Raw genomic sequence first — 22,556 nt, 5'->3', positions numbered from 1 at the left:
CTAAAGCAGACAATTGTATATAAACATAAGGTTTAGTGCAAACCATTAGCAAAGTTGGAATTTAGCAAAGGTGCAGAAAAGAAAGGACATTTCTAAATACATAAATAACTACATTTACTAATGTTATCTACTGATGCAAAGGACAAATCAGGTGGCAAACATGAGTCTGGGAACAGAAGCAGTCCACTGCTCAAATGCACAAAAGCCAACCACATACATCCCATAATAGACAAGTTCTCATGTACTAGCTATCCATTTACCCAAAAACAAAACCACATCGGTTCAGTGAACATGCAGACGTATCGCTTAAATAAACCAGACCACAGCAGATCTCACTCTGACTCAGAAACTCAGAGATGTCACTGTGTCACAGTGCATGAAGACCCTCATGTTTATTCCACTCACAGGCCTTCTGAGCATCCACTGCAGAAAAACAACACCCAGTGCAAAATCTTTTCATATATCATTTTCCATTGGCAAGGAAATTTAGATCCAGATCAGGGGTGTGGGAACATTTTTAAAATGCGATTACACATATAAGAGGATCTGGGATATTCAAATTCCATTTGAAATTTTCAGCCCTGGAGAAATAAAATTTTTGCATCTTCTGTTAAAAAGCTGTAATGTAATGTCAGAAATGTTATTACAAAATGAAAAAAATCTCAAGCAAATCAATCTTGAGCACAGTTAATTCATGCTAGCAACATGAAAACAATGTCATTGGTTTGATTGAACAAAGTCCTGTTCACTGGTTTTGAGACACACTGCAGGATTTTCAGCTGTCTTAGACAAAAGATTGGCATCGTGAAACAATTGTGGCGATTTCTGTGATTGTGGCTCCTAACTGGTGGTCCTATGTTGTACAATGAGAGAGGTTCAAAGACAGCTGTTGTCACAGAACTGCGACCAAAGATAGCCTACGATAAATTGCTGTCAGTGTCAGAAATACAGCATGATCATTGCACAATATGTCTGCAATTACCAACCACATTTACCAGTAAAAATGTAACATGAAATCAACGCGACATGGTGCTAAAATATAAAACTGTTATTATAAAGAACCTTTAAAGTCTGAAAAACCTTTTTGTTTCACAAAAGGTTCTTTGTGGTGAAAGAAGGTTATTCAGATTATAAAAAGTTAAGACTGGATGGTTCTTTGTGGAACCAAAAATGGTTCTTCTACGGCATCGCTTGAATAACCTTTTGAAGTACCTTTATTTTTAAGAGTGTAGTCTATGTCTTATCCATGGAAACTATTTACAGTAAATTATAAACCACTGTTTATCTCTAGACTGCTTACATCAGCTTCAGATAGTAGCAGTTTGTGTGCTCGTTGCATCAACTGCTTAGCTTTTAGTTTGTTTGTGTGTGCTTTCTGTTGATGCTTGATTATTTTAACTCTATAGTTATAGGTCAAGTCTTGTGATTTTGTTTTACACTTCCCAGATATACAGCAACTTTCAAAACATTTTTTTACCATAATGATGATGCAGATCTTACAGCATCTTTGTCTTTCTTTTTCGACCAAATCTTTCCCGTAATGGATTAGCTATCTGATACCAGGCAGCTGATACCATTTCATCTGATACCATTTTACCCAGATGATTCGGTAATGCTCTCTTGATGGCCAAAGGGATTGATTACTTCCTCCAGACTTGATCTCTGACAATGTAGTAATTGTTCCTCTTTTTAGTTCTCTAAAAAAACGTTTATGACTGTAACAACTGGAATAAAATCAGCACACACTTGGAAGTTGTTGCATCAAAGAAATTGCTTAATTTTCTCTTAATATAACAGATCATATAAGAAATTATTGTATAAGATTCTAGTCAAACAAACAGGAAAATCTCCCCCACATTAGCTCAGAGAAATTCATGAACGTCCTCCCTCTATTTCAGTTTCTACATCTCTTTACCATCTCTCGCTTACAAACCACATCCTGACCACACTGTCACGAGAGACAGAATCCAATTACGTGACTAGAAAAATTATTAATTTAAATGGAGTCTAGTAAACAAATTCATGCACATGTTGATGGCAAAATAAGAGTGTGCACAGTTCACCACATGTAATTCTTGAGAATACATGGCTACTTTTGGATGACAGGCTTTTTGACCGTGATATGCTTAGCCTAAGCATCTACAAGCAGAATGTGATCAGGCTGGATAGTTGGTTGAGGCAGTGATCAAGTGGCAACGTCCAGGCCATGTGTCCGAGCTGCGATCATTTAGGGTTTTGCCAGCTATCATCGTCGTTTTATAGAGGGTTTTGCTAAATTGCCTACATTAGCTAGTGGCTGAGTTAGCTGGTATAAATGCTCGAAAATGGACTGGACGGGACTTTGCGGCGGCCTGGACAGAAGTCAGTGAACAGAGCTTTGAAAGATTGAAAGCTAAACTTACCTCGTCCCCAGTCCTGGCCTATGCCAATTTTGCGTTGCCTTTCAGTTTAGAGGTAGATGCCAGCAATAGTGGCTTGGGGGCTATACCGTCACAGGTAGGTAGGGTCCAGCTGATAGCAAATGCAAGCCACGGCGTCCACCCACCAGAACACAACATGATTAATTACACCTCAATGAAGCTAGAGTTTTTGGCTCTGAAATGGGCAGTTACCGAAAATTCTTGTGAGTATCTCTTGGGGCATAAGTGTATAATCTACACTTATAACAATCCTTTTAAGTCACCTCACCTCTGCCAAGTTGGGAACCGAGCAGCGATGGGCAACCCAGCCTGCATGCTTTGATTATGAAATTCTATATTGATCTGGCCGAAATAACAAAAATGCTGATGCTTTGTCTTAGCAGTATTTAACAGCTGTTACTACCTCTCCTCTTCCAGAGTCCTTGCAGCAGGCTGTGGCCTAACATCACTCAAGCTGCCATTTTTGTTTTACCTTATCATTCTGCTTCTGATATGTGTTCTCTGCAGTGGGCTGATCCTGATATTAGACATGTTTTAACCCTTCTGAGGCAGAAGAGGTGCCCTAGTTTGTCGACGCTTCAAATGTTATCCACCTAGAATTTGGCTTTGTTGAGGCATTGGAATTGTCTGGTGGAGAGGAATGGCATATTGCATCGTCTGACTTTTCAACCTAATGGTGGTGAGGAGGTCTTTCAAGTTCTGCCAGCTTCTTTGAAGCAGGACATACTCACTCAGTTACAGCAAGATCATGGGCATCAGGGGGTAAAGCAACTGAACTTGTCCACCAGCCTCATGACCCAGTGAGATTCTTGCCCTGGATTTTACAATTCTGGAACCTAGAATTGGAAATGGCTTGGAAAATGTGCTGGTTATGATTGACATTTTTAGAAAATATACATTGGCCATACCTACCCGGGATCAGAGGGCCTCTACCATGGGCCAAATCGTTCTGTCAGAGTGGTTTTGTAAATTTGGGGTGCCAGGTCATCTCCACTCTGATCAGGGCCACAGTTTTGAGAGCCGTTTTATCAAGCAATTGTGCCAGCTGTATGGAGTTATGTGGACACATACTACTCCTTACCACCCAGCTGGTAATGGACAATGTGAACGTTTCAATAGGACAATTGTCACAGTGTCTGGTTCATGTATCCCTGGGTGTCCACTAGAGGTCTCGCTTCCCCATATCGTCACCCCACTTCAGGAACTGTTTTCACACTAGCCTTTGTCATTACTCATCACTGTTCATTGCACACAGCTGTCCCCACTTACATTGTTTGCACATGCCATTAAATTCCCTGTTGTTTCTGTCATTGTTATGGAGTCCTTGGTTTATGTCACCAGGTTTTTCGTGTTCGGTGTGTGTTTTTTTTTTCATGTTTCTGGTTTTGGACTGCTCACCTGGATTTTGAGCTTTGCCTGGCTAAGTTACGATTCTGGATAACCCAATAAACACTGCTTCTGGATCTCCCTGTTTGTGTGTGTGTATCGTGACAGAAGGAATCCATCATGCACAGATCCAGCGGTGTGGGATTTCGAATCCGTTCCCCAGCCACCATGGAGAAGCCGAGGGGGAGACTCTTGAATTTAACCACCCTCCGTCAAAGGGGGAGTGAGGTGGGTGTTCTGGCTCAAATGTTTTGGACCATGGCAGTAGGGCTGGGGTATAACGATGAGGCACTTAAGGACATGTTTAATCACTGCCTGGATGACCCTTTGCCTCAATGGGAGATGAAGGGGCTAGTAATCCTGGACATTTGGGGCTTCACCAATTACCTACACCATCGTAGTCAATGGCATACACCAGCCACACCTGTCTCTCTATACACGATGGCCGACTCTACGCTTGTGTTTCTAGACAAGATGGCCACCCGCCCAGCGCCACTGCTCGACGGCCGCCAGCCCAGCTCCACTGCACAAGATGGCCACCAGCCCAGCACCACTGTACAAGATGGCCGCCACCCCAGTGTCACTGCACAAGATGGCCAAATCAGGTCCCTGTGGACGCTCCAGAGTCGAGTCAGGTTCCCGTTGACTTTCCAGAGTCGAGTCAGGTCCCCGTTGACGTTCCAGATTTGAGACAGGTCCCCATTGACTTTCCAAAGTCGAGTCAGGTCGTCGTTGACTTTCCAGAGTAGAATCAGGTCCCCATTGACTTTCCAGAGTCTAGTCAGGTCCCCGTTGATCATGTCCCCGTTGACTTTCCAGAGTCTAGTCAGGTCCCCATTAACTTTCCCACCAGTCATGGCCACCAGCCCAGAGCCACTGCACAAGATGACTGCCAGCCCAGCGCCACTGCACAAGATGGCCATCAGCCCCATGCCACTAGACAAGATTGCCACCAATCCAGAGTCACTGCACAAGATGGCAGCCCCCGCTGACTTTTCAGAGTCAAGTCAGGTCCCCATGGACGCTCCAGAGTTGAGTCAGGTCCCCGTGGATGCTCCAGAGTCGAGTCAGGTCCCCGTGGACGCTCCAGAGTTGAGTCAGGTCCCCGTTGATTTGCCAGAGTCAAGTCAGGTCCCCGTTAATTTCCCAGAGTAGAGTCAGGTCCCCGTTGACTTTCCAGAGTCGAGTCAGGTCCCCGTTGAGTTTCCAGAGTCGAGTCAGGTCCCCGTTGACTTTCCAGAGTCGAGTCAGGTCCCCGTTGACTTTCCAGAGTCGAGTCAGGTCTCCGTTAACTTTCCAGAGTCGAGTCAGGTCCCCGTTGACTTTCCATTTTACGATTCTGGATAACCCAATTAACACTGCTAGTGGATCTCCCTGTTTGTGTGTGCGTATCGTGACAACTATGCAGAATTTGCTGTGTACCTTACTGGTTTCCAGAAAGAGAGACTGGGCGTCCTGCCTTCCCCACTTAGTTTATTGTTATAAAACTACTCCACATCAGTCAACTGGGGAGTCTCCACACTTTCTTATGTTCAACCAAGATTCACAGTTACCAACAGACTTTTTGTTGGGTAGGGTGCAGGAGTCTGAGGCTGGCACTTTCCACGACTGGATTCGAAAGCACCAGGCCCAATTTCAGGTGGCCTTTGAAGGTGCTAGAGAGAGACTGAGTAGTGCTGCCTTTGGATGTACAATATACAATGGCACATGTGAATGAACATAGGAAGATTCGACATGTATATCGGACCATGTTGAAGGCCAAAATGCAGCCATTCTCAGGAAATCTCTCAGGGTAGCTTGCCACCAACAGCCGAGCCATTTCAAAAAGACCTCAGTCAAGAATATTTTATTGATGATGTGTTCTTCATTTCTACCAGCGCGGATGGTGCTGGTACTAGATTTGCTCCAGTGAGACATGTTGCCTCTGGTAATCTTCTAGTATCCACAGAGATTCCAGTGCTGAAAACAGTCAACCCAGAGGTTCAGGGATCAATACCATCGACCTCTTCTACTGCTCTGCCTGACCATCCTGTTTCAAGTTCGAATGATGTGACTCAAGCCCCATTGGGATGGACGTCATGTTTGACAGCAGGGTAACATTCTAATTTGCTAATCACCCTGTTAGTTTTTTTATGTATTGAAAGTGTAGTAGAATGTTCTTTTTTAACTGGTGAACTTCTACTACCATTTCTGTAAAATAACTTGCTAATTAACGAAGATCTTTAATGTTTCTTTAAAGTGTACATAAGTTTTTTTTTTAAATAAAGTTTTTTTGATTGGTTGGAAGCACATCTCCATCTTCTCATTGCTTCATTGGGCCTATAGCATTTTCTTGGGTGCAATCCCCAGGGTGGCGTAGTCACTATACACCTTGAAGTTACCAAAAGTACTGCTCTGGTCACATACAGATATAAAATGCCTTACTTGTTCAGTCCGAAGATCACTGTAATTTGTTCAGGGGATAAGCGTACACTTACATCAGTGAATATGACAAATTGAAGCAGCTATATCACCCTGCAGCCCAAGACTGGTTGCCTATTGAAGCTAAGCAGGGTTGAGCCTGGTCTGTACTTTGATGGGAGACCTCCTGGGAAAACTAGGTTACTGCTGGAAGAGGTGTTAGTGAGGCCAGCAGTGGATGTTCACCCTGTGGCCTGTGTGGGTCCTAATGCCCCAGTGTAGTGACTAGGACACTACACCTACAAAATGCACCGTCTTTTAGATGAGATGTTAAATTGAGGTCCTGACTCTCTGTAGTCATTAAAAATCCCGGGGTGTCCTTTGATAAAAAGTAGGGTTGTAGCCCTTGGCATCCATGTCAAATTCTACAAAAACGTGTACTACAAAAAACGGAATATTAAAATGTTTTACTCTGGCCTTTTTATGTGGCAGAGAAACAGCCCTGGTAACTTACCGTTGGAGTCGTCAACATGCGCGCGCACACACACTCCACCCACTCGCTGCTAGTGCAAGCACAAACGTAGTCCCGGCCCGCACATGTAGCCTGTCAGATACCCCGCCGCCAATCAAATTATGGAGTTTCTTGTACTGTCTTCATCCTGGCAGTTAGAATCAAATTTGTCATCTCAAAATATAGGGACTAGTACCTAGCACCCCCCCCCCCACCAAACCTACGCCCATGTCTCACCTACATTTCATGCAAGATGCATCTTAAACATCTTAAACATCACACATCTTAGTGTGATGATCATGCTATTTTTCCAAGGTCCGTTTTGTCTGTTTGATGACACACCTCTGCTGATTTTTTTCCATCATCTTCTGCAATAGGAAACCATGTTCTAAAGCCATACACTTCAGTTTTATCCTCCCACAGGCTTGTGTAGGTCTATCATTTCTGGTAAATTAATCCTTCTATAAGAAATGTGGTAGTTTATCCCATTCTGTCTGCCTTGAATAATCCTTCTTGTATTTGTTCCCATAAGGCAAACAATCAGGTCTGAAAGACATATGTTCACACCTGGAGGTCATTTGCAGTAGATTTAATACAGCTATAAACACGTATAACTCCATCTGGTCTGCGCTCATGAACATCAACACAAAGAGACTGTGTGAGGGGAGGGATTTTCCCATCATTACTGAAATTACATCCAACAAAGAGCAGCTGGAACATTTCATATGAGGAGGGTTAAAAAGGTGAGAAGACATGACAAAAATGATATTTAGAAACTTCATCCCTGCTGAAAAAAACAGCATATGCTGGTTAGGTTTGTTTTTACCATGGTATGCTGGTTTATGCTGGTCCTTTGCCAGCACATGACCAGCATCAACCAGCATCCCAGCGTCAAAACATACCTAACCAGCATATGCTGTTTTCTTTTCAGCAGAGATTATATATCAGATAAATCATGTGTTAATTTGAACTAGTTTTGAGCAGGTTTAGTGAAACTGGAAAACTGCCTAAATTGTAATTATTTTCCAAACAATGCTCTTGTACATGTCATCTGAATAATGTTAATTGTAAACTGTAAACATTAAATTCAGACCAGATAACAACAACTGCAGTAATCTACAGAAGTCCAGCATCAAACATCCACAAATCAACCTCACACCTGCTCATCATCTTTGAATCGTTCAGCACCGCAGACAGTGAATCATCATGAAGCATCTGCTCAAACACGAGGACTCCTGATGAAACACGGGAGATCTAGTTTAGGACAGATGTTTCCCAGAGACGTTCAGTTCATCATAAACTGAGTTTCACTGTGTTGTGTGTCGATAGTTCACAGTTGTCTCTGTTCTGTCCACATCCAGCGAGCCTAACTGTAAGGAAGAAACATTCAACATCACAAACATGACTAAACCTCTGAGCTGACAGGAAGTAGATGAACAGACCTTAATTCATTCCTGAACCTGTAAAGTAAATAAAGTCATATTTAAAGATCAGATAAAATGTTTACTGACATCTGGCTGATCTTCCTTCTGAAGGCAGTAGATGATATTTGTGTATTCAGACATGTTTTGCTGTTCTCTCATTGTCAGATCTACAAACACAGACATGTGAGGATATGGAGTATATGATATTCAGTTTGTTAAATAGTTTTCTGCCATCTAGTGGAATATGAATAATAACGTGAGATACACTGCAAAAAATTATTTTCTTGGTATTTTTGTCTTACATTTTAGTATAAATATCTAAACATTCTTTAATGAAGGTGCAAGCACAATTACTTGAGTTATTATGTCTTGTTTTCTGAAAAAAGTATAAAATTGGGTTAGTTTTTGCTTTAAAAAATAAAAATAAAATAATAATAATAATAATAATAATAATAATGATAATAATAATAATAATAATAATAATAATAATAATAATAATACAAATTGCCAGTGGGGTAAGAAAAATAATTCATAGTTCATAGTTCAGTGGTGCCTGGGGCAAAAGAGGAAGGGGGGGCAAGTCCGGGTGCAAGTTCAGCTTCCTGACAGCCTGATGAATGAAGTCTGCTGGTCCTGGGCTGGAGACTCTGCAGTCTCCTCCATGATGGCAGCAGACTGAAGAAGCTGTGTGATGGGTGAGTGGGATCACCTGTGATGCAGAGGGCTTTGCGTGTGAGAGGGTTTCCATAAATGTCCTGGAGGGAGGGGAGAGAGACACCAACGATCTTCTCTGCTGCTCTCTATATGCTTTGTAGAGTCGTCCGGCAGGACACGTTGCAGGCGCCATACCACACAGTGATGCAGCTCGTCAGGATGCTCTCGATGGTGCCTCTGTAGAAGGTGTACATGATGGGGGGCAGGGGCTCTGGATCTTCTCAGTTTGCGGAGGAAGTAGAGACGCTGCTGTGATTTTTTGGCCAGTGCTGCAGTGTTTTCGGTCCAGGAGAGGTCCTCTGTGATGTGCACACCCAGGAACTTGGTGCTGCTTATTCTCTCCACAGTCACACCATTGATGGTTAAAGGAGTATGCTGAGTGTGTGCTCTCCTGAAGTCAACAACAATCTCCTTTGTCTTCTCCACATTCAGAGAGAGGTTGTTGTCACTGCACCACCCGGCCAGGTGGCTCACTTCCCTCCTGTAGTTCTGACAGACATGATGTGGTGCATGACTAGCCACTTCATGAGGATGGGAGTAAATGCAACATGAAGGTAGTCATTGAATCAGGATGGAGATGGTTTCTTAGGGACTGGAATGATGGTGGTAGCTTTGAAGCATGTGGGAACAACAGCCTCACTAAGTGAGATGTAGAAAATGTCTGTGAAGACATCAGTGAGTTCTGCTGCAAAGTCTTTCATTACACGCCCAGGGATGTTGTCAGGACCCGGAGCTTTGCGTGCATTGATCCTGCTGAAGGATCTCCTCACACTGTCTGGGGTCAGCGTTATTACCTGGTCACTGGGAGGAGGTGGAGTCTTCTGTGCAGTGGAGCTGTTTTGTCGCTCAAATCGAGCGAAGAATGTGTTCAGCTCATTTAGCAGAGAGATGTTGTTGTCACAGGTCCGCGGTGGGGGCTTGTAGTCTGTTATGGTCTGTATCCCCTGCCACAGGCTCAGTGTGTCTGCTGTCGCTGAATTGTTGGGCTATCCTCCTGGAGTACTGTCTCTAAGTTTTAACTTCGCTTCTCAGGGAAAGTTTAGATTGTTCTCAGGTATATGTGTTATTTAATATTTTTTTATAAACAGAGTATATTAATAAAATATTAACAATGTATAAGTCAATAATATACAGTAAGATTTGTCAGTTACTTGCCATTTTGTTGTGCTTGACACAGTTTCCTGCAGCAGCACATGATTATAACAGCACACATGAACACCAACAGCCACACACTGACGATTATCATCAGATTCAAATATGGATGCTGGCTCTGATCTGTAATGAACATGGAGAGAAAAACCTTGAATGAAAATGTTGTCATTAATCACTTACCCCCATGTCGTTCCATACTCCACCTCAAAATGAAAATGTTGTTAATAATATCTTCCCCCATGTCATTTCAAACCTGTAAAAGCCATGTTCTTCTTTGGAACAAAATTAAAGATATTTTGGGTGAGAACCGAGAGGCTTGTGACTGTCCCATAGACTGCCAAGTAAATAACAGTGTCACGGTCCAGAAAAGTATGAAATACATAGTGAGAATAGGCCATCTGCCATCAATGGGTTCAACTGTAATATTATGAAGCGACAAGAATACACAGTAGCATATTCATATTCTCCAAAAATGGTGCTACAGTTATGTGGAGAGAAACAGGTGAGGAACTGTTGAAAAAGGCATTATTTTTGTTTTCTTCATGTACAAAAAGTATTATTGTCACTTCATTATGTTACGGTTGAACCACTGATGGCAGATGGACTATTGTGACAATGTCTTTAATGCTTTTCTGGACCTTTACATTGTAGTTTACTTGGCAGTCTATGGGACAGTCACAAGCCTCACGGTTTTCACCCAAAATATCTTAAATTGTGTTCCGAAGATGAAAAAAGCTTTTACGGTTTTGAAATGACATGGGGGTAAGTGATTAATGATAAATTTTTCATTTTGGGGTGGAGTATCCCTTTAAGTGTCAGTCTATAAATAGGAAACATCAGTCTTACAAAGAGCAACAGATTAAGTAACATCACTGACCTGCACATGAATAACAGAGTTGAGTGATGTCCAGATGTGTGGTCTGGTTTGTGATGGGATTGTTGTTCACACAGCTGTAGATGTTGTTCTCCTGATATTCCACCTCCAGAGGTAGAGAGAGACTGATGCTGAGATCAGACACACTGATGCTGGACAATAAACGGTTTCCTTTGTACCAGGAGAGAGTCACAGCACTCACATTCACAACTGAACACAGCAGTGAACAATTAGACACTGATGATGATCCTGATGATGATGATGATGATGACGAAGAACAGATTGAAGAGTTACTGCTGATGACAGGAATGGGAAGAGGAGCTGGAAAACATGAAAGACCGTGTATGTATTATAATCAACAATCTATGATAAAATTAACATGACACACATAGATGTTCTCTTGCAAAGATAATCAAAAATAAACCAGCATTTTAAAGGCTGAGAAAGAAATGAATGCTTGTATATCTACTCTAAAACAATGATTGATCATTTGAGCAGGTATTTGATATATTATTTTAACATTTAGAAGGTGATGTCAGTTGTATTTTGGACATCATATATCATATATAATTTACGGCATTGTGAGTTTAGACTAATATATAAAAAAAATAAATGAACAATTCTAGCATTAGTGAGAGTTTACTCACCATACACAGTAACAGTGAATCTCTTCAGTGAGGTTTTTCCACTGATGACGGTCAGTTTATAAAGTCCAGAGTGTTCAGATTTGATGTTTCTGATGGTCAGAGATCCAGTTTGATTGTCCATCTGGAGTTTGTCTCTGAATCTTCCATCATTACTGACAAAAATAAAGTTTATTTGGTCTCTTTTAATGACTTCAGCTATTCGAGTGTTTTGAGGTCCAAACGTCCACCGTACCATATCATCTCTCTGTACTTTAACATCAGTATTTAGAGAGACAGAATCTCCCTCCAGCACTGACACTGACTTCACTTCATCTGTTTTAACATCAAACACACCTGAAACAGAGTTGTTGTTTTTTCAGAAAATGTAATGTAAATTAATAGTATGAAATAAACTGTACTAATCATGTCAGATTTATCTAAATTCCGTAAAAGCAAAATTACAATGAAATCACTTACACTTTGTGACAAACACCAATAGACAGAAAACAGCAGGATTTGAGATCATCTTTAAAATATGTCCGAAACGAAGAACAACAGAGATTCAAGAAATAAACAAATTATGTTTTCTTCAGATGACTTGATGAGTCCTAAATTCATGAACACACTGCTCACAAATACAGCTTTTGAGTCCAGACCGAATAAACTAAAAGAAGCAGACCACAACAGATCTCAGTGAACCTCTGAAACTGAGCTGCTAGTGAATCAGAGAGAATGAAGAGCCTCAAACAAACTGATAACAGACAGTTTCCTAAACTGTTTCACAAGCAGGAGACTATACACATCTTCTGACTTTTGTATTTAAAGGTTTTATTTTTCTTACTACAAAAGTACATTTTAATATTTAAATATTCCTTCATCATTCACTAAATGCTTCCTCATATCTCACTTACAAACCACATCCTGTGAAACCAACAGACTGCTAACCACGTTAACAGAGAAACAGTCCAATCACGTGACTCAAAATGATGTCTGATAAAAATTTTATGTATTAGAAAGAAAGGAAACATGAGTCAGTACAGAGGGTATGTTTAAGTGTGTTTATTTTTCAGCAAATACAAACCACTTCTACAGCCACTGAAATTACACCACAACAAAAACAGAAAATAAGGACAAAAACTGCTAGTATGCTTTTGGCACAAATAATAAAACCTATTACTTTCAAACAGTTTCAGTGAATAATTTCAATACTCAATACTTTCAAGAAGTGAAAATCAAGATCAATCCTGTTTAGCTTCAGTAGGTGACCGGTCTCAATCCACTTCTTATTGAACACTACTAAGATAAAACTTGTTTGCAGTTGCTTGATAATTATTATGCAACAATGTTTAAAGCAGTGTGTAAATTCATAGAGTTTACACCAAATATATGACACATCAGTAATCAAAACAATCGAGGGATTTCCATCTTTAGCTGAATGTACTGACACTGGTGGGTAGCAATAAATAAAATGACATGTTTTAATGATATTAGCTTTAGCATAGTTGTTTTCAGCTGGGTTGTTGAATTGTCTTCTTCAGAATACACAGATAATCCAGTTCTTAAAGCTCTCAGTAGATATAGATATGCATTTTGTCACACACATTGTGTAGCTGCTATTATCTACCAGCAGGGGCCGACTTGATCATGTTACATGTAAAACCCACAACTATTCAGCAGATAGAGCAGATATGCTCAAACTCTGTCCTGCAGAGTTTAGCTCCATCTTGCCTCAACACACCTGCCTGGAAGTTTCTAACATACCTAGCAAGAGCTTGATTAGCTGCTTCAGGTGTGTCTATTTGGGGTTAGAGTTTTTGGGGCCCTCCACGACCGAATTTTGGCACTCCTCAATGATTACTGTCTGCATTTGTACTCATTTTGTAGCTCATGCTGGTGTTCTTTTTCTAATCCTTCTTTTGATCTATTTTGTCTTGTTTTCATGACTCATAATCAGAGCTATGATAGTAATCATGTGGATGGGTGTGAAAATAATACTGAACACAAACCACCAAAAATCAAGTCTAGACAGGATGTGCAGCTGCAGACATGACTGAGATCAGAAATTAATAGAGCGTCTCATGAATTTGTCTGTTGTAAATACTTTAGACTTCTGGTCTTTCTTTCTTACCAAAGACCACATTTTTTTCATGAAGTAATTGCATGATGAAACACAGTCATTTGTAGTAAACAATACCACAACCAGTAGATTTGTAGTTCAACTCAGAGACTTGAAGCTTTGTTACATACTGATATTTGCTCCAACATGCTCTGGCCTGTAATAAGATGAGTTGTATAATAATACAGTCTGAATGATCATCATCTGAAAGACACCTCTGAATACTCTGTCTGATTCTGTCCATTAGTCTCCTGTAAGAAAACAGACACGTATCAGGAAGAGAAAAACAGTGCTGTTACTACATATGCATAAGTATAATAAATTCCATACATAGAGAAAAGTAATACCATGAGAAGATCAAATCCCACAAAAAAGTGAATAAGAAGCTTCAAGGTCATGTAAGTACATGCAGAGAGACACAGAAGAACTGAACTGAAGCCAGAATTCACAGCCAAAGCAAATTAAGCAGATCATGAGTGTGATCATTAAAAAATAAATAATAATAATTAGAATATCATGGAATAGGTATTTATTTTTTGTAATTGAATTTAAAAAAAGCAAATTTTCTTATATTCATTGCACACGAACTGAAATATTTCAAGAGTTTTTTTTTTTTTTTTTTTTTTTTTTATTCTGATGGTAATGACTTAATCTAAAAAAATTTGAATATTTTTGGTGAAATTACTGCTTCACTGTGGCGTGGCCTTGAGGCGATCAGCCTGTGGAACTGCTGAGGCGTTATTGAAGACCAGGTTTCCTTCAGCTCCTCTGTATAGTTTGTCAGATGTTACTTATCTTCCTCTTCACAATACCCCGTAGATTCTGTGTGGGGTTCAGGTCAGGCATGTTGGCTGTCCAATAAAACACAGTAATATCATGGTCAGTAAACCACTTGGAAGTGGTTTTGGCACTGTGGGCAGGTGCTAAAGTCCTGCTGCAAAATTAAATCAGCATCTCCATAAAGCTCGTCAGCAGATGGAAGCATAAAGTGCTCCAACATCTCCAGGAAGATGGCTGCATTGACTTTCGACTTGATAAAACACAATGGAGGATCACCAGCAGATGTCACGGCTCCCAAATCATCTCTGTGTAGCGGATATGCAGGTCATCGATTCATGGGTTCTGAACTAATGAATCACGGTTCGTTGAATCTAAAACAATGCAAACACAAAGCTTGTAGATTTTGAATTCAGGCATATAAAATGAAACCTTTGTAAACTAAATGGCCTGGCGCCAGCCTGGCTGGATTTGAATTATTTACGACAAGAAATTCCAGAGTCACGTGAGCAGCCTCAAAGGAGAAACGAAACACCCACATTCCTAAACACGCACACACAAACTCTTCTTTAAGCTCTCTATGTAAGTCCTTAATAATATGTATTTTGAATATATTTGTGCGTTGCATAAAATGGTTAATCCTTGTTATGTGAGGAGTATAAGTTGCTAACTTATAAATTGGAAATGTTTCTCCTAATTTTAATGTTCTCAAATAGAACCAGGAGTTGTAACCCTACCCCCTTAGCAGCTCATAAAACTTTATGATCCCACTGGCAAACAGGACAGGAAAAAGCCAGCTCACTGGCATCTTCTCTCAATGTATCCTAAACTATTACCTTTTCTCGATGTATTCTAAATGTATTAAGTATTGCTTTTTGGTGCATTAGATGTTTTCCATAATCAAAAATTGGACAATCCACAATATTACCGTGTGTTAATCTTTAAATGTGTGTAATTCTGCATTTGAATGTAACGTCGTGTTTCTATATATATGTACTGTTTGGTGTTTTTGCAATTGAAATGTTGTGACCCAACTATCCACCTATATGCAAGGTGTGTAAAATGTATTAATCTGGAATTACGAACTTGCTGGAATATCACTACTGAAATGTTATAAACCAGAACTTATTAGAGTGGGTGTTTCCCCAGAGACAAAGGAACTTTATCCCGCTTCAGATCGCGGACGTTCATTGGTTGTTCACGCGAACAGAGGCATGAACCAGTCGAGCTATAAAGGACTGACCCAGGAAGTTCCTCTCTCTCTTAGTGCTCTCTTCGCTTCCCCTCTTCTGACCCTGCTCATCCTTCTTCGTGGCCTTGGTCCGCTCTCCTATTGCCGTCCCTCTCAGCACGGCGGCTAAGAGGACAGCCGTTCTCATGGCTCCTTCGGGAGCTTTCATTTCATCGATGTTTTTGTTTCTTTTCCGTACTAAGTTTATTCACCTATTCGCCTCTCCACACAAGGAAGACGAATTCTGAAACATTGCTTTGTTGGACCTTTCAAATATCGCGCGATTCCGCAGCAACCCCCGGAAGACACGAAAGAACAGCACCACGCTCACGCTGTTCACACGCACGCTGGTCTCAAAAGACCACGCTCACGCACGCTGGACCCATGCAAGTATCATTCTCTATGGAGAATTTAAATGCTGCTTAAAGTTTGTCTATGATTTGATTCGTTGTTGTCTTTCAAGGGTTAGGGTTCCCAATCGAAGGGTTGTGAGTTCGAGTCTCGGGCCAGCAGGAATTGTGGGTGGGGGGAGTGCATGTACAGTTCTCTCTCCACCTTCAATACCACGACTGAGGTGCCCTTGAGCAAGGCATCGAACCCCCAACTGCTCCCTGGGCGCCGCAGCATAAATGATGCCCACTGCTCCGGGTGTGTGTTCACAGTGTGTGTGTGTGTTCACTGCTCTGTGTGTGTGCACTTCGGATGGGTTAAATGCAGAGCACGAATTCTGAGTATGGGTCACCATACTTGGCTGAATGTCATGTCACTTTAATTATCTTTTTTACGCTGCTGGTCCTGAGTAAGTATTTTGTTCTTATGTGGCAACATGTACAGAATGACAATAAAAGACCTTGAGTTCTTGAGTTGAGTTCCATGTTTGATGTCTAAAATGAAAATTATGATACCACTGAACTGAATGGCAGTGCAGTTCAACGAACACACACTGATAAAGTGATTTTCACTGACCTTCAAAGAAACATTTTTAATTGACACCAGAGTTTAAGAGGCACAAACAACAGCCTATATATATAATTTAAATGAAATCGAGCAAATAGAATAACATTTAAATAAAATATTATATATAATAATAAAAAGAACATTTAAATGTTGGAATTTTTCAAATAAACTAAATTAACAATAACATCTAAAACACCACAAACAAGATTAATAGTAACAATAATAAGAATTAGGTAATATTTCAATAGAACTATTAAAATCCATATTTGTGCAGAATGACAGAAGAAGAAAATACTTACTCAGGACCAGCAGCGTAAAAAAGATAATTAAAGTGACATGACATTCAGCCAAGACTAGAGATCAAGCATTATAATGTAAATATATCATATGATATATTGGAGAGAGTTGTACCGTGCACGAGATGCACCCTTTTTGAATAATGTTTATGAATGGAGAATGATTGACGAGGAAAAACGAGTTTCCGTAAACTTTAATTTAATGATTTAAATAGTAGGCCTGTCGTGATAGTCGATAAATCAATTAATCGCACTATTAAAAAAATGAGCTCGATAATTTTTTTCGGCCACGATAATTTCTTTTTTACATTTTTATTTAAAAAATGTAACATGTCACGATGTGTGGTCAGTCTGGAGCGCAGCCTGTGGACAGCCCGTGGCAGACACACCCTTTCCGATGGCAAAGTTGTCCCGGGAATAAAGAGATTACGACTTCACTTGTCTCCATTGAATCCAATGGGGTCGCTGTGTCCATTTCTTTTTACTGTCTATGGTGTCAACGCGCCCAGTGAGTTCACACACACACACACACACACACACACACACACACACACACACACACACACTTTCTTTCCAAAGCGCTCGGGCAGTTGCGCTCAGGGGCGGACTGGCCATCTGGATGAGTGAGTCGATCGCGCGGCCGTGGCCGATATGTTTTGTTTGCATGAGTGTTTTGCTGTCCCTCCCGGTTTAATTGGTCTACTCCATTGCGTATCTTGAAACACACCCCCTTTAACGTCGTCTATTTTACAGAGAGAGAGAGACAGATTTATCCGGTACAGCGAATTTCTCTGAGCAGCAGGCCACTGTATACGTTCACTTAAAACATAACCGATTGTGTTTACGAGAATACTTGCAGAAACAATTATTTTTAGAGGGACTCTAGGGGGCCCTCTGCTGGCTACGGGGCCCTTTGCAATTGCAAGGGTCGCTTAGTGGCTTGGCCGGCTCTGGTTAGTTGTGATTTTGATGCAGAAAATCAGCCTGACAAACGATCAGATTCTAAGTCATATTGAAATTGGCTGTAATTCCGCTTACTAAACACCAGAGGGGGTCTTTTGTTTAGAAGTTAAAAATTACACCCTGCCTTCTGATTCCAGTTTGCATAAGTGCAAATACGCCATCTCGGGCCGTTTCAGATAATGCGCTCTAATTGCTAATTTCTAATCCCCTGTGATTTATTGAATTAGCTGTCTAAATGTCCGTTGCGGCACGCATTGGAGACATCAGCAATTTGGCACTCCAAAGGTTGTGTTAAAAGTCACAAGCTGTTCGAGAGGGCACAACGCCAGAGTAGCGGAGGGCCGGGGACACTGCGGTTGAGTGTTTGGGGAGCGCCGGAGAGGTTGACCAAGCCACTGGTTTCCACCTGAATGACTTAAATTCACCCAGGTGAACCAATGTGATAAAACCCATCCACTTATTATAAGCCACAGAATATTAGATATTCCCCCAGATACATTTTAAGTGTTTGACCTATTGCTTCTTCAAGCCACACCATCTTTCTAGATTTCCTACCCAGATAGTGGGGCTACTCACCTGTTGGCCCTATCTTAAAATCTAGCAGTAGGCTTAGGCCTCCTTATTCTCACTAACACATCGTGTTACTATTGTTTTTATCTCATTTCAAGTGTTGTGTTTCACTTTGATCTTTTTCTATCCTCTGTTCAGTTGTGATTTGTTTCTCTCATTTCACATAGAGACAGTAAACTGTGAGAGCCACCAAAGAAGCTAAATAGTAGAGCGACAACCAGCGGCCGGTGTCATCACGCGACCTGCTAGGCTACTGCTTGTCAAATCACCATTTCAGGTCCTTCGTTGACCCAAGTTAATTGGCTACTGAACTGTCTGACTGTTTGCATCAGTTAGTCCCAAAATTCTCATAAACAGCACAGCCCGTATGAATATAGCTTGTTAACCTTAGAACGAACTTGCATTGGTCTTTTTGTGTGTGTGCTGTGCTTCTCTCACCGACAGTGAAGCCAGGATGTTCCAGTTATCCAGTCCAGCAGTCCACAGGGGCCACCTCTCGACATGGTTGAAAGCAGTGACGACCCCCTTCCTGCCCAAGGATGCCAGTAACCTGCAGCACCAAGAGCAACTAGACACCGAGCTAGATGAACTGATGGCACACGATCCAACCCAAAGCGACTACTACAAAGAACTCGCCAGGATCCTCGGCAGCCTAGTTCACATTCTCATCGCCCAGGCACGGCTCAGTGAACGAAGCAACATCGACCTTGAACAGCAAGCAGCAACGCTTAAGCTTCAAGCGGAGGAGGCCTGGAAGGACCAGGCCCGAACCCAGAGTCGCCTTGATCAGCTCCTCCTCGAGACCCAGAACCAGCGCGAGAAAGAGGACGACACAGATCCAGAGCTACAGAAAGAAGTAGAAAGACTTCACAATGCCCTGCAAGATCTTCGCCTCGACACAGATCAAAGAGAACAGCTGGAGAGAGAAGCCAGAAAAGAACTCAACAAAAAACTCCAGCAAGGTGACGCTCTCCTAAAAAGAGCAGAGACTGAACTGAAAGAAAGATAATATAAAACCGGGGCCTGCAAAACACACTTGCAAGCGGCCCGAGCTAAAATCAATGAGCTTACTCTGCAGAGAGACGAGCTTCAAGATGAAATTGACACTGTTCACACAGAACTGAAACATTCTGACAGATTACAGAGTGGCTGGATCGGAGAAACGAACACCACAGAGTTTCTCACGGCCTGCCACTCCAACCCTTTTAAGCCAAGAACTTAGAGCTGAAAAAGGGGGTGTAAGCTCACGGCTCAAGAAATCACCAGCCAGCTTACAAGAACACCTGTCAACAACAGAGGGGGGAGAACCCTTCCAGAGAACGCATGCCACTAAACCCTGCACGGCTCCCAGAGAACTTGACAAGCTAGCTAGAAGCATCCCTACATTCAATCCAGATCCTGCAGGAGGACATGACGTTCACGCTTATTTACAAGACATTGACTTTCACTTGCAAACTTTCACCAACGTGACAGATGTGAACACATTGTACCTGTTAAAAATCACGTCCAGCCGTGATGTGCATAGTTTTCTGGATCTTCAACCAGAGACTGTCAAAGCGGACTACCAGCAACTGCTAAAAACTTTGATTCTTGAATTCTCTGATCCAGACTCAGACCATGGGCTCCTTATTGCTATGGACCTCAAACAGGGCCGACTTGAAAACCCACAGACTTTCTTTAGTCAGCTACGAAAAGCCTACTTCGGAGCATACAACGAACCAGGTATGGAACAGGATGTCGACTTAAAAACTCTGTTCCTCTGAAACCTACATGCCAGTTGGAGTTTTCATCTCAGAGTCCCAGCGTGTCCGCGTAACATGACTACACAAGAGTTACGGAACTTAGCCCACAAAGCTTGCACCAAGCAAAAGACTATTTATGAAAAGACTGTGAAAAACCCCAAAATCTCTGTGTCTGAGCACTGCTTGAAGTTAACCCTAGAGGGCGCCCTACAACACCACAGTGACAGACCTTTTTACAGAGAGTCAATACCGTTCCAAGCCAGCAGAGGGCAACACAATCGTGGTGGTGCGCATCCAAAGCACCAGAGCGAGCGCTCTGAACGATGCTGGGACCGGCGACCCAAAAAGAGCCGATCCCCACCGTCAAGGACACAAAGCCCCGACAGCCGGCAGTGGAACCACTCTCGACATGACACCGGTAAGCTCAATCCTGAGCCCACGTCAGAAAAACACAGGGCAGCAACGTCTGAGACAGCAGAGATCCTGAGGATGCTGAAAGAGCTTCTTTACATGAAAACTCGCAAGAAAGACAAGGAAGATGAACCCGACATCTTATGTCTAAGCATAAGAACTGAAACCAACACCCTGTCTAACTGCCATCTGTATGAGGCAAGCACCCAGAACACTGCTCGTCATCCACAGACCACAGAGGCTAACTGTCACATCACAAAGTGAGGGCATCACCCAAGCTCCACAGCTGACAGCTGCACACCCTGAAGGAGACAGCACAGGTCCTCACACCAGGTACCACAAATACAGTAGTTTTGACTACCTGCCTTCGCAGAGAGCTACACAAGACCGGTCCTAACCACCCATCAATTGTCACACCTGCCCTGATGCCAACATTCCTGGGCAGCCTTGTCGAAAAGGTGGTGGGCCGAAAAGGAGTGAGCATAGAAGACCTGATCGACAAAGGATCAAACCTGACGGTGATCTCATCTCACCTTTTCAAAAGACTCCAATTTGAAGCTAAGAGACAAGATCGAACTCTTACACCTCAAACTTGTGAACTGAATGTACAGTCGTACAGCCAGAATGACATCCGGTTTGAACAGGTTGTTTCCATTCACCTGACAATCGGTCTGGTGAGTCCAGTACATCCCATGAATGTCTCACCAATGAACACTCATACATTTCTCATCGGCAAACACCTGCTAGACCACTTTGACCCTTTTCTGAACTTCAAACAGCTAAAAGACTGTCAGGTCACAGAGGTCACGGGAACTCCCACAGAGCCAGACTGTCAGGTCACAGAGGTCACGGGAACCCCAGCAGCCAGCCGTGGCTCAAGCTCAAGTTCAAGCCTCTGCACCTTAGTCAACGAACAGGGTACGGTGGTACCAGCTTACACCAAAGGGGTCGCTGTTCGGCTCAACCTGCAATGCGGTCAAACCTTAAACCACACGCTGGGTTTCTTCCAATCCTCACCTGAATGTGTGGAACTCGGACTCACACTTGAAGCCACACCCCTCACTGAAGTGTCATCTTCTATAGCCTACATCCTGTGCAACAACTGCACGGCAACTGACATCAACATTCCCAAGACCTACCGGCTGGGATGGCTAGTGAGCCATGACTTTAATGACTTTGAACTTGTACTACCTGTCATTGAGCCCATTCCACCTGCACTGATACCCGAAGGGAGTACAAACAACACATTGTTCACTGCACCCTTCAAATTCGTCGCCATAACATCTGTCATGTCGGTGAGCAAAGACCGAAGACAGAATGGATCTGACAGATGACCAACACCTCGCAGTATACACAGTCTCCCACCAGAACGTCAGTGAGACTGATGAAGCTGCTACACCTCTCAATACCAAACTGACTGATGACACACAAAGACCCAGCTGGAACAAGAAATGCCCCGAATCAGAGGAGCCACAATCCTCCCTACACTTGACATGGCCTCTGGATTCTGGACCATTCCGGTGCACCCGAAAAACCAACACAAACTGGCATTCACACTTGGCGACCGTCAGCTCACCTTCAACAGGTGTCTGTTCGACTATGCCAACTCACCAGCATCTGTTTGAACAAAGCCTGTACAGACTCTAACTATGCTAGACTTAGTTTCGTGTTCCATCTTCCATGCTGTAAACAGAATGGTTTCAAAACTGTAAACAAGCCAGTCAAACACCAACACCTGTTCCAGCAATGTGATAACATCACAAAAACACACAATGTGACTGTGTACTGGAAGAAGGTAAAAGGACACTCGAAGCTACCAAGTCTAGACAAGGACTTAAAAGATCAAACTGACACCCTTGCCAAAACTGGCGCACTAAACAACAGGCTGTGGTCACTCCCAACCCACCCACCCACATTCAAGGTTGAAGTGATTACACACAGCATAAGAACTTTACTAGCTAAACTGCCTACCTCAGAATCGCTACC

General features: G+C 42.3%; 1 protein-coding gene across 2 annotated transcripts in view; it reads right to left on the bottom strand.

The window, feature by feature from the left end:
- LOC132159624 (hepatic and glial cell adhesion molecule-like) overlaps window positions 1-22,556 on the bottom strand; it is a 56,829-nt gene that overhangs the window by 3,702 nt on the left and 30,571 nt on the right. Inside the window, exon 4 of one of the 2 annotated variants that reach the window (XM_059569198.1) lies at window positions 9,988-10,130. The exons of the other annotated variant lie outside the window; for it this stretch is intronic. Coding sequence (XP_059425181.1) covers window positions 10,003-10,130 — 128 coding nt within the window. The 3' untranslated portion in view covers window positions 9,988-10,002. Of the gene's footprint in view, window positions 1-9,987; window positions 10,131-22,556 lie in introns of those variants that run through there. 2 annotated transcript variants of the gene reach the window in all.

Source organism: Carassius carassius, chromosome 16, assembly GCF_963082965.1.
Source record: "Carassius carassius chromosome 16, fCarCar2.1, whole genome shotgun sequence".
Taxonomy (NCBI): domain Eukaryota; kingdom Metazoa; phylum Chordata; class Actinopteri; order Cypriniformes; family Cyprinidae; genus Carassius; species Carassius carassius.
This window is presented reverse-complemented; position numbering and strand designations above follow the sequence as displayed.